The 12,410-nt window shown below is 43.5% G+C and overlaps 1 protein-coding gene across 1 annotated transcript; it reads left to right on the top strand.

Annotated features, from left to right (window-relative positions):
* Positions 1–4,334: 4,334 nt before the first annotated feature.
* On the top strand, positions 4,335–11,873 carry FGF22 (fibroblast growth factor 22). The gene is made up of 3 exons (XM_039334676.1): positions 4,335–5,276; positions 9,622–9,725; positions 10,880–11,873. Exons 1-3 carry the CDS (start codon positions 5,009–5,011, stop codon positions 11,072–11,074), a joined length of 567 nt encoding a protein of 188 aa, XP_039190610.1. The 5' UTR covers positions 4,335–5,008; the 3' UTR covers positions 11,075–11,873.
* Positions 11,874–12,410: the final 537 nt, after the last annotated feature.

Raw genomic sequence — 12,410 nt, 5'->3', positions numbered from 1 at the left:
GAAAGGGGCTTGGTGTTTAATAAAAGGCCTGCTATGATGACCGAATCTGAATCAGAATAGAGCTGGAAGGGGCCTTGAAGGTCTATTCCAGCCCCCTCCTCAAGCAGGAGACCCTATACTTTTTTAACATGAGGAATCCTGTGTTGGACCCTTTAGTGGGGTGCGTGCTCACACACACACACACACACACACACACACACACACACACACACACACACACGTGCAGACTGGCAGATCTCCTAACAAAAGCCCTAGACAGTAGTTATGCAGCCCTTCGATAAATATGTCTGGATTCCACATAATCTGTAATAATCCCAAAGCATAACTGGAAATAAAAATCTTTGCCTTTACATGCCAGTTTCCTCCTCCTCTTCCTCCTCCTCATTTTTAAAAAATGAAAATAGTCTTTTTGAAAGATCTAAAATGTGAGTCTGATTTAAACAAGGTGCTAAAAGACCTGGTAGTTGCAGTCATGTTCCATCAAAATACCAAGCTTGATTAGGGGTGGGAGATTTTGGGGGGGCAGGGGGACTTAGCATATTATACTAACTGAGCCTATTTGTATACAGGTAATCCTCGACTTACAACTATTTGTTTAGTGATTGTTCAAAGTTACAATGGCATGAAAAAAGTGTCACGTGATTGGTCTTCCCATTTATAACCATGGTCATGTCATCAAAATTCGAGTGCTTGCCAACTAATGTCCCGGAGTCATGTGAACCCCTTTTGCAACCTTTTGACAAGTAAAGTCAACAGGGGACACCAAATTTAGTTAACAGCCATGTTACTAACTTAACAAATGTGGTTGTAAAATGGGGCAAAATTCACTTAATAACTGCCTTGCTTAGCGATGGAAATTTTGGGCTCAGTTGTGCTTGTAAGTTGAGGCCTATTCGTAGGTTGGTTCAATAACCAAGGAATGAGGTTGGGGGACCCCAAAGAAAATGCCCCTGATATTTAATGTCTATAGCTGTGTTTATAATAATAATAATAGTAGTAAAGTTGGAAGGGACCTTGGAGGTTCATATGTTCATATTAGTAAAGTTGGAAGGGACCTTGGAGGTCATCTAGTCCAACCCCCTGCTCGGGCAGGAAACTCTACACCATTTCAGACAAGTGGCTGTCCAGTCTCTTCTTAAAAACTTCCAGTGTTGGAGCATTTACTGCTTCTGGAGGCAAGCTGTTCCACTGATTAATTGTTCTCACTGTCAGGAAGTTTCTCCTTAGTTCTATGAGTTTCCACCCGTTGCTTCTTGTCCTGCCTTCAGGTGCTTTGGAAAATAGCTTAATTCCCTCTTCTTTATGGCAGCCCCTGAGATATTGGAATACTGCTATCATGTCCCCCCTTGTCCTTCTCTTCGTTAAACTAGACATACCCAATTCTAGCAACCGTTCCTTATATGTTTTAGCCTCCAGTCCCCTAATCATCTTTGTTGCTCTTCTCTGTACTCTTTCTAGAGTCTCAACATCTTTTTTACATCGTGGTGACCAAAACTGGATGCAGTATTCCAAGTGTGGCCTTACCAAGGCATTGTAGAATGGTATTAATACTTCACGTGATCTTGATTCTATCCCTCTGTTAATGCAGCCTAGCACTGTGTTGGCCTTTTTGGCAGCTGCAGCACACTGCTGGTTCATATTTAGGTGATTGTCTACTAGGACTCCGAGGTCCCTCTCACAGTTACTACTATTGAGCAAGGTGCCACCTATGCTGTACTTGTGCATTTGGTTTTTCTTGCCTAAATGTAGAACCTTGCTTTTTTCACCATTGCATTTCATTTTGTTCATTTTGTTTCTCAACCTCTACAGCTTTAAGGTGTATGAACTTCAAGTCCCAGAATTCCCCAGCCAGCTTGAAAATTCTCAGAATCCCCTAGTCAGTATCCTAAGAATTCTGGGAGTTTAAGTCCACACATCTTTAAAAAATGTAGAGCTTGAGAAACACTAATCCGGTCTTTAGGTACCATGGCAGGAACTCCTATTTGCCTCCTTAGCTTAGAATAAGTTTTGTTTTGAAGCTGGGGGGGGGGGGTTGGTGAAGTAGAACCAGATGGAAAATAAAAAAAGTCCAGAAAAATAGCTCTGGTGAAAAACAGCCTCGGTCTTGCAACATTTGTGGGATGCCAACGAGTTAAGCAGGAGTGAGGCTGTGGTGACACAGTTCTAGGCAGATGAAATGCAACAAGGAAGCCCAAAATAGAATATGAAATCACCACTCAGAATTGTTGCCAAATTGTTTGTAATTTTAAAGTAATGTTGTAGGCCTGCTGGAATGTGGATAATTCTGAACTAAGCCCCATCGTTCTGCAATCTAGGAGTTGATTCCCAAAACTACATCAAGACATTTTGCTTTGATTCTAAACCTTGAGGGTAAAAGGTTGTGTGTGTTTCTATAGCGGGGGGGGGGGTTCACAGATCCCCAGAGTGACAAGTACTATAGACTGTTCAAAGTGTTTATATATATATCAGTAAATCCAAGAGACGTGAGTTTGGATTAAAGTAGCAGGAAGTTAAAAGAGTTTCTGCTTCTCCTAAAATTCATGCCAAGTTTCTCTTTTGTGATAGGTTGTTTGTGAGCACTGAAATATCAAAGAAGAAAAAACAAATATATTTTTCCCTTTCGAAATTTTGAAAGTGGGTCAGATTTAATTTATTTGCAGAACCAGTTTGATTGATGGGCTGAAAACATGTTTGCTAACAGCTTTCTTTACCATCTTCAGAAGCTGGTCATTCATATCCAATTCTTGTTCCCACCTTAGAAGATTTTAAAGATTGGCTGTATTAAGACATAAGTTTACATTTAAGAGGTGCGGACTCCAACTCCCAGAATTCCTCAGCCAGTCGTGTTAGCCAGGGAATTCTGGGAATCGAAGTCTCCACATCTTAAAGTTGCCAGGGTGGAGAAACATTGACTTACATACTATACATGGATGATCCATCCATAGCAAAAGTACAAAATTGCCATTTTCAACTTGTGGATATTGTTTCTTGGGACAGTGTAAATTCCATTTATGCTTCTCTTTAAAAATTCCTCTGCCAGGCTGATGCTGGAGGCTAATTCCAGCTTCAAAGCCAATCCAGGTTGCGTCAAAGCCCTGTAGCTTGTTTCTTCTCCTCCCAGAAATGATTGCAAGCACAGCACGGGAGATATTTTTCCCGGGTGGTGCTCTCACTCTTCTAGGAGCAAATGGGGTCAGTGTGACTTTAAAAAAATGTGGCAGACTGGATTGGTCACATTCCACAAAGATCGGGGTTCCTCTGCTTTTTTTCCCCTCCCCTTTTAAAGTGGCTCAGGAGAGAGAAATTGGGGATTTGGGTCACTGCAATGCTTCGAGGTGTGAAACTGAGAGCTGCGATCCAGGGTCATATTGCAAAGTTGTCATAAATGTCTCCATCTTGGCTCCCACTTGCAAACTACAAAAATCTTGCTATTTTCTCTTATTTTGTCTTAGTCTCAGCCTTAAATAAAAGAACACCAACATCTGTTTCTAAATGCAGAATTTGTCAAGCTACCCTCAAACCCCCCCCCCCGCCCACCCCGTTCCCCCCCCCATGTAGATAGCAAAATAATTAAGCTGTGTATTAATGGATGCCTTGATATTCTTCTTTCCCCCGGGCACTTAAAGCAGCATAAATATCTCTACAACAATCTTGTGAGGAATGGCAGACTGAGAGATTGATTGAGGAAAATTTTGATTGAGCTCATTTGCATGTGAAACCTAATTCACACATCACATTAAGTCAGGCTTTGGTTAATCTGAGTATATTGAATAATCCACAATTGCTTATGCTGACACAACACATTAAGCCATCATTCGTACTTACAGGTAGCTCTCAACTTACGACCATAATGGAGCCTGCCCATCATGGTTGTAGGTCATGACAGTCATCACCCATGTGTGACTGACCTTTTTTGGGGGGGGTCACTAACTGTTTGAAAAGAAAATGTTGGTCCAAAGAGATCCATTGTGGTCTGTTTCAGGAGGCTCTTCTGATATTCAGATTGTCCATATTCTGCTCGTGGCATGTTTTTTTTTTTTAAACTAATCCTCTTGTAAGAATGCCTTAGCTTAGAGCAGGGGTAGGCAACCTTGGCTCTTTTATGACTCGTGGACTTCATCTCCCAGAATTCCTGAGCCAGCACAGCTGGCTGAGGAATTCTGGGAGTTGAAGTACACAAGTCATAAAAGAGCCAAGGTTGCCTACCCCTGACTTAGACTGTTTTTAGAGAATCCTTCCATCAGAAAGCAGAGGAGCAGACTTGGATGCACTGCAGTTAGCTGAAATCCTACAGCAGTGCTTCTCAACACACCCTGGCTGGGGAATTCTGGGAGTTGAAATCCATCTGTGTTAACATTGGCAAGGTTGAGATACACACGGTTCTACAGTAATTGCATCTGTTCCATTCACATTCTTTCTTGCCTATAAGCTATGATTCCGAAAGAGTCCTATGAATGGAAGATACTCATGCTTGGCTCCGCCTTTGGGTTTAAGCTATTGGCTGGAGGCAGATTCAGTCACACACCCCTTCTGGGGAGCAGGAGGAAACAAACATAGATGTGCATTTTTTCTTCTTATGTCAGTATTAAAACCGGCTAGCATGAGGTAGCACCTTCACGCCTCTCTCCGCCACAGCTGGTTCAGCTGTCAGGATCCTCTTAGTCCTTCCCTGGAGCCCCTAAACTGATCTCCGCTGAAAAGCCGGGCTAAAATCACAACTTGAGCATCGGAGACAACTGTACAACTCCCTGAATGTTTGATGCTCTTCCTGTTTGCACCTGCTGAGAACTTCGACCAGACGACTGACAAGCCACTCCAACCAGTCTCCTGCCTATTTTGTTAAAGACTTTCCACCATGGCCCCAGATGGAAGAGGCTCCTGGTGGTGATGGCCCTAAGACCTCTGGATTTATTCTAAGCTCCTTGCCAGCTGACACCCTGAAGCCACATGGTTGTCTTTGCCCCTCTGGAAGCTGAACAGATTCTCCTGGCATACGGCCTAGAGGGCCATGGGTTTGTGGAACCCACTAACCAGCTGGACTTTTGGATTCTCCTTGATGACCCTCCTGTGGGCCACGTCAGCCAGGGAACCCAGAGACTCAGTTCAGCAAGTAGATACCACGTGTCCCTGGCCGGATGTTCACCGGCACGCACGGAGCTACCACCACCTGGAAGGTGACGTGCGCTGGCGGCGTCTCTATTCCTCCAATCATTTCTTCCTATGCATTGGTGGTGATGGCAAAGTCGAAGGGACACGGCGGAAAGAGAGCCTGAACAGTAAGTCGTAGTCAGCTTTCCCCGAACCGGTACGCAACAAGTGTATTGGACTACAGCTTCCATCACTCACACCCCCGACCAAAAATATTTGATGCTGGGAAATAACTGGGTACTTTATCAAGAACCCCTCTCTTTGTTACTCAAGACAGAAAATCTAGTCCTCCTTGAGCATTAGACATGTATTCTTGTTTAACATGATATCACTGGCAGAGTCCATCAAAGAAGTGTTCGCTGACAAGCTTGGTACAATTTTAGTGGTTCAGGAAGTTGTGAAAGAAATGAAACCTGGAAAGTCTGTCAGATTTTTAGAGACTAACTGTGAGTGATTACTCATCAGTGAGGTCTGTCTGCATGACCTCAACTGTCCTGTTGTCACTGTCAGAGTTTTTCATACTGTAATATTAAAACATCAACTATGGTTCTGTTATTCTAAGTGGTTTTCTTGTACACTGCAGAGGGTTAGACTAGATGACCCTTTTTGGACCCTTACAGCGCCACTCTTCTATGTCTGTTGTGATTCTACAGGTGGTCCTAGACTTACCACCATAATTGAGCCTGGAATTATGGCTGTAAATTGTGTTGGTTATTGAGTGGGGCATTTTTTTTTTTTTTTGCCTAGAAATCAGAAATAAAAGCTTTCTGGAAAAAAATGTAAAGTGTGGTCACCTGATTGCGGGACACTGAAACAGATATAAATCTGGGCCAGTTGCTGAATACCCAAAGTGTGATCATGTGATTACAAAGGGGGCAGCCATCAGAACTTCGAATCCAAGTTGTAAGTAGCTCTGGTGAGGTCTGTCGTAACTTTGAATGGTTGCTAAGCAACCGGTTTTTAATCAAGGAATGCCTGAATTCATAGTAGGGTCTGTTTCTAGAACAGATAAGTTCCTGCTTCAGTCTAGCCCAGGGGTAGGCAACCTTGGCTCTTTTATGACTCGTGGACTTCAACTCCCAGAATTCCTGAGCCAGCATGGCTCAGCTTGGAAACCTCTCCCTTTCCCCTCAGCATGGCTGGCTCAGAATTCTGAGAGTTGAAGTCCACGAGTCATAAAAGAGCCAAGGTTGCCTACCCCTGGTCTAGCCCCTATTCCTGCTTCCAAACACATCTTTTTCTTTCGCTGCATAGTTCAGAGTCCATCCTCTCTATACACAAATGACATCTCAGCCAGTCTTGGCCTCCTTGGGCTGTGCTTCCCCCCTTGGGCACAAGAGCATCCTGTATCTCCTAGTGATGCTTTTCAGTCAGCTGCCCTACCAGCTGTAAATACCCAAGGAAGGTGGCATACATTCCAGCATGAAATTATGTATCTGTGGATTGTAAACCTCTTACAGTAAGAATTGAACCAGGTATTCTTTCAACACTGCTTTGGATGTTGGGTTCTTGCAGACCGGAGTGTAACACCCATCAGTCAAGCAAGATGTCCTCTCCCTCTCCATATAACCACAATTGCACCAGAACCCAAATTTCCTCCTGTTTCAGGTGTAAACTACTGGGCAAAACAGGAAGAAGCTGGCATATTTGCCCTTATCTGGCAATAACCTTGTAAGAGTACCATATGGAGGAGTATCATCTCTCTCTCTTGATGGATCCACAAGGGGCCATTGCTAGCCAAAGAGCCCCCCCCCCTCCAGCTCTCAACATCTCTGGGCACACCACAATTATGTATTCTGTGGCATTCTGAATACTCTTTCTTATTATAGTTGTGCAAGTGGAGGACCAGGAGACAATGGAAGACTGAGAGGTCTTGAGTCCTCCTGGTCACTCATGCGTTGTTTTTTCCCCATCTGGATTATTGCCATATGCTCTACATGGGACAGCCCTTGAAGACCACCCGGAAGTTACAACTGATCCAGAGTGCAGTAGTGTGTGGACCTCTATGTTCACCCATTTTTACTCTCCTATGGTGTGAGCTGTACTGTCTCCGAGTTGCTTTCTAAGTGCAATTCAAAGGTGCTGGTTATCACTTTTAAACCCCTACATTGCATAGGGCCAGGACTGCCTCTCCCTGAGGGTATCTTCCCATCACGCTAGATCGCTAGATCGGATGAGACGGGCACACTTCCCTGAAACATCGCCATCTAGTGGGACCTAGGAAGCATGTCTTTTCCGCTGGAGGGGGGGAAATGAGCCTGCACAGAGTTGTTGAGGGCATGCTAGGAGATGGATTAAGGTGCTGAGTTTTTAAGGTTTTTTTTTTTAAATAACTTTATTGCTGTAAACTACCCACAGTTGTTTAAAGCTGGGCAGCCAAACAACTCTCTTAAATTAAAAATAGATAAGTGTGAGATGGCAATGAAAATTTTAAAACAATGTGAGCCCCTTCATTTCAACTCTGATTCTCAAGTTTTAAGTTTAATGCAATTCTTGGACATTAATTCCCCAGGCAGGAAAAAAATCATGGTGTCTGTTCAGACCCAAATGGATTGAATGATTTTTTTTCCCCGATGTCTGTCTATTTGAAACTTCTTTTCAAAATTGTTTCCTCAGCTTAAGATCATTCCCCTTCGGGTTTTTTTTTGTTTGTTTTTTTTTGCTAAAACTCTGCTTAAAAGCAGCAGCAGAGATCTTGTAAGGTATAGAGCAGATAGTCCTTCATTGGTTTCTTAACAGGTTTTTTTTTCAGTGATAGTAGTATTACTATCATCTAATTTTAATTGAAATTTATTTTTTGTTCTTGCTTTACTCACTCCTCTGGAGGAAGGCCCCAGGGAAAAAAAGAAGTGAAATTATTAGTGAAATCTATCAGTTACAGAAATTTATTTAATTCAGTTAAGCTAAGTTAGGAATTTATTTACGAAATTTCTATGCCTCCCATCTCGCTCTGCAAAGCAACTCTTTTTAGGAAGAGTCCTCCTGAGGTTTTAGGGAAAACTATTTAAATTAAATTTAAATTAAGAAAATTTTAGGAAACATTCCCCCTGAGGTTCCTGAGGAGAAATATCAAAGATGAGATTTGAATATTGTTTTTTTAAGGTGATGAAGCTAATAAAAGTCAAATTATAAGCTTGGCCTTGAAGAGTGACTAGGAGGACGACAAGGAGGGAAGTGGCAGGCACTCCAGGTTGTACACTTCTGTGTCTACAGGTAGTCCTCGACTTACAACAGTTTGTTTAGTGACAGTCCAAAGTTACAACAGAACTGAAAAAGTGACTTATGACTGTTTTTCATACTTGTGACCGATGCAGCAACCCCAAAATTCAGACCCTTGACAATTGACTCATATTTATGACGATTGCAGTGTCCTGGAATCATGTGATAACCTTGTGAGACCTTCTGACAAGCAAAATCAATGGGGAAGCTAGATTCACTTAACAACTGCAATTTAACTAATAACAACTGCCGTGAGTTACTTAACAACAAGAAAGGTTGTAAAATGGGGCAAAACTCACTTAGCAAATGTCTCCCTTAGCCACAGAAATTTTGGGCTCAGTTGTGTTCAGAAGTTGGCGAAAACATGTACTGTGAACCTGCTCAAGCTTTATGTGAGTCATTGGGCAAAATGTCTACTTGCTGGCAGGACTTAATCCAGGCCCTTGCAGGAGTGTTTTGGGCATTCCTGGAAGACCTGGATATTTGAAAGCCACTTCGACAAAGCCTCTGACGTTTGAAGCCATTCCAAGTTATTCAAGACGGGAGGTTTGAAAGGGACACAAATACCGAAATTGCTGGTTCTACAGAAGCAGAAGGAAGTCATGTTTAAACTAACTCTATGGTTGACAGGCATGAAAGACTAGGCTAAACTGGCACAGAAGCATGGAACTTTTTCCAACTTTGTTTCTTCTTGGAAACTGCCTCTGGGTTTTGTCCTTGAGATGGAAAAAAAAATGAAAGTTTGACTTGGGGTTTTGCTGATTAGATAGGTTTGTTGTTATAGAAATGGCTAGTATATATTAGCACGTAAAGGTAAAAAGTTGAGATTGCAGTTATCTTATTCCGCCATGCTAAAGAGTCCGGAAGTCAATGTTTCTCTTTCATTTTCCCTCTTTACCATTATATTTTTTCCTTTCCTTTTTTTCCTCCGCATTTTCATTTTCTTTTGTATTTTGTATCTTGAGAAATGTAATAATTAAAAAAAAGTATAGAACTTGTCAGTCCACGGCTGAGTTTTCACAATATACCAAGGATAGGCAACCTTGGCTCTTTTATGACTCGTGGACTTCAACTCCCAGAATTCCTGAGCCAAGGTTGCCTACCCCTGCACTAGGACATGTGCAAGCAAACATAGAGATTTGCTTATTAGAAGCAGCTGCTGGTTGTTTTAGCCACAGGCTTTGCTGCTAATAGCTTTGGGAGATCCTTGATTTGTGTTAATAGGCCCTGCCCTCTTTGCTGTTTCCACCCCAGGCATTGTGGAGATCCGTTCTGTACAGGTGGGAACCGTGGCCATTCGATCCATCCACAGTGGATTCTACTTGGCAATGAACCGAAAAGGAAAAGTCTATGGAACGGTAAATGGAATTGCCTGCCTTCTGGGGGAAAAAGGGGAATTATAGACCATCCTTGACTTAGAACCATGGACCAGAATTTCCATTGCGAAGCAAGGTGGTTTTTAAGTGAGTCGTGCCTGATTTTACTACCTTTCTGCCTTCTTGAATCTGTGAGCAAAATTAATCTTGAGGGCCTACCAAAGCTGGCTGGCAGTAGAGCAGCTCCCTTTTTCCTGGAAATGCCCCACCCCCATCCCAGGGTGGAGGTCCAGTCTGCTGCCCGCTAGGCATAGAGAGTCCAAAGGCTCATGTCTCCCTCCCTGTTAGCTGAATCGCTGCATTTGTTAAGTGGATCATTGTTAACTGAATCCAGCTTGCCCCATTATCTCTGTTTGTTTAAAGCCAACTGGAAAGGTCACAAGTAGTGATCCCCTCAGCCCAAGAGCCAGGGATAGTGAAAGTTCTGCACTAGGAATGGGAAGACTTGGGTTGAGTCTCTTCTTAAGAAAAAAAAAGCAACTGGCTGAACTCAGGTCGAGAGTTTCTCAACCTTGTATGAACTTCAGTTCCAAGAATTCCCCAGCCAACATGCTAGAATAACGAAAGCTCTAGAGATTTAGATACATGACACTGATTGCTTGCTAAAAGATAGCTAGATAGCTAGACAGACAGACAGACAGACAGACAGACAGATCTAGACCAAGGGTAGGCAACCTTGGCTCTTTTATGACTCGTGGACTTCAACTCCCAGAATTCCTGAGCCAGCCATGCTGAGGGGAAAGAGAGAGGTTTCCAAGCTGAGCCATGCTGGCTCAGGAATTCTGGGAGTTAGTCCACAAGTCATGAAGGGACCACATGCTGGCTCAGGAATTCTGGAGTTGAAGTCCACGAGTCATAAAAGAGCCAAGGTTGCCTATCGCTGATATAGACAGACAGGCAGATATAGACAAAGTGGGACAAAGGCTAAGGAAATCACTTTCTTTCAGGTAGCCCTACTTCAGAGTAACTGTGAGAGAGATAAAACGGAGGTGATCCCCACAGAAGCTACCTTGAGCCCAAAGGCAAGAGAAATCTAATAAGAAGCCATATTTTCAGCTCTGCCTTTCCTTTGCAAGCCCACTCAGTGAAATTTCTTCTTTTGTTTTTTTTCTCTCATCCCCACTGCTCTGTCATAGAAAGCATACAGCCCCAACTGCAAATTCAAGGAACGTATTGAAGAGAATGGCTACAATACCTACGCCTCTTTCCACTGGTACCACGAAGGGCGACCCATGTTCCTCTCCCTCAACAGCAAAGGACTGCCACGACGAGGGACGAAGACCCGCTGGCAACATCTCTCCACCCATTTCCTGCCAATGCTCGTCTCATGATGGAGGAACACTCTGGACTACTTGCTCAACTGTACACTACTATTTTTTCTTCTTTTTACGACCCCTGTAATCCCTTAATTCAGGGAAGAGCTGGGGCACCTGGATGGAGCTGAGCGTTTACTGGCCAGATGCCCTTCCTGACGCCTATGTGGAGTTTGCAGCAGATATTTTCTCTTTCTTCCCTGAGAAACATCCGTCACTACCTGGGATTGAACTCTCAACCTTCCGAGTGGGAGGCAAGCATCTTCACCACTAGGCCACCATGCTGCTCAACCATGCACTACTATATGATGTATTTAAGAATTGTTGGGGGGGAGGTGGGAAGGATATATTTATTTTTTGTAAAGAAAATAAGAAAATGAAGGAAAATCAGCTTGGAATTCAACAGAATAAAGACCATTAGGAAAGACGAAAGATGTCAAAACATATTTGCTTTCTCTTCGCTATGTATTTTACCTTTCTGCCTTCTTGAATCTGTGAGCAAAATTAATCTTGAGGGCCTACCAAAGGTGGCTGGCAGTAGAGCAGCTCCCTTTTTCCTGGAAATGCCCCACCCCCATCCCAGGGTGGAGGTCCAGTCTGCTGCCCGCTAGGCATAGAGAGTCCAAAGGCTCATGTCTCCCTGCCTGCTTTGATCAGCAGCACAAAAGTTGACAATCTTGGCAGCCAGCAACTATGAGTCTGGGGAGGGTGATGCATCACATCTGTGGGCAGGGGTAGGTTTTTCTGGTTTTGCACGATTTGGGTAAAGCACAAGGAAGGAAGTGTCTGACTGCCTGTCTAAATCAGTGATGGCAAATCTTTTAGAGACCGAGTGCCCAAACTGCAACCCAAAACCTACTTATGCATCGTCGGGGGCCCATTGGGTGGGCACGGCTGCAGTGGTAACGGTAGACTGGGTGGGACTAAAAAGTTCAATCAATTAATTCCAACTTTGCAAGATCTTTTTTTTTCCCGAGAAGTTGAAATTGATTGATTGAACCTTTTTTTTTTTGCACACGGCAGCGAAGGCCTAAAGTGAAAAGGTTTTATAAAACCCAACTGAAAGCCTAGGACTGGGGCAATGGCGTGAGTGCCCACAGAGAGGGCTCTGAGTGCCACCTCTGGCACCCGTGCCATAGGTTCGCCACCACTGGTCTAAATCATCTGTCTATCCCTATCTATCCATCCCAAGTTGGCCCATCTTAAGATGTGTAGACTTGAACTTCCCAAATCCCCCAGCCAGCATGGAAGTAAGTGTCTCTCTATATCAGTGTTTCTCAACCTTGACAATTTTATGGCATGTGGACTTCAACTCCCAGAATTCCACAGCCAGCAATGCTGGCTGTGGAATTCT

This window comes from Crotalus tigris, unplaced genomic scaffold, assembly GCF_016545835.1.
Source record: "Crotalus tigris isolate CLP2741 ecotype Arizona unplaced genomic scaffold, ASM1654583v1 scf7180000017633.3093840, whole genome shotgun sequence".
Lineage (NCBI taxonomy): Eukaryota > Metazoa > Chordata > Lepidosauria > Squamata > Viperidae > Crotalus > Crotalus tigris.
This window is presented reverse-complemented; position numbering and strand designations above follow the sequence as displayed.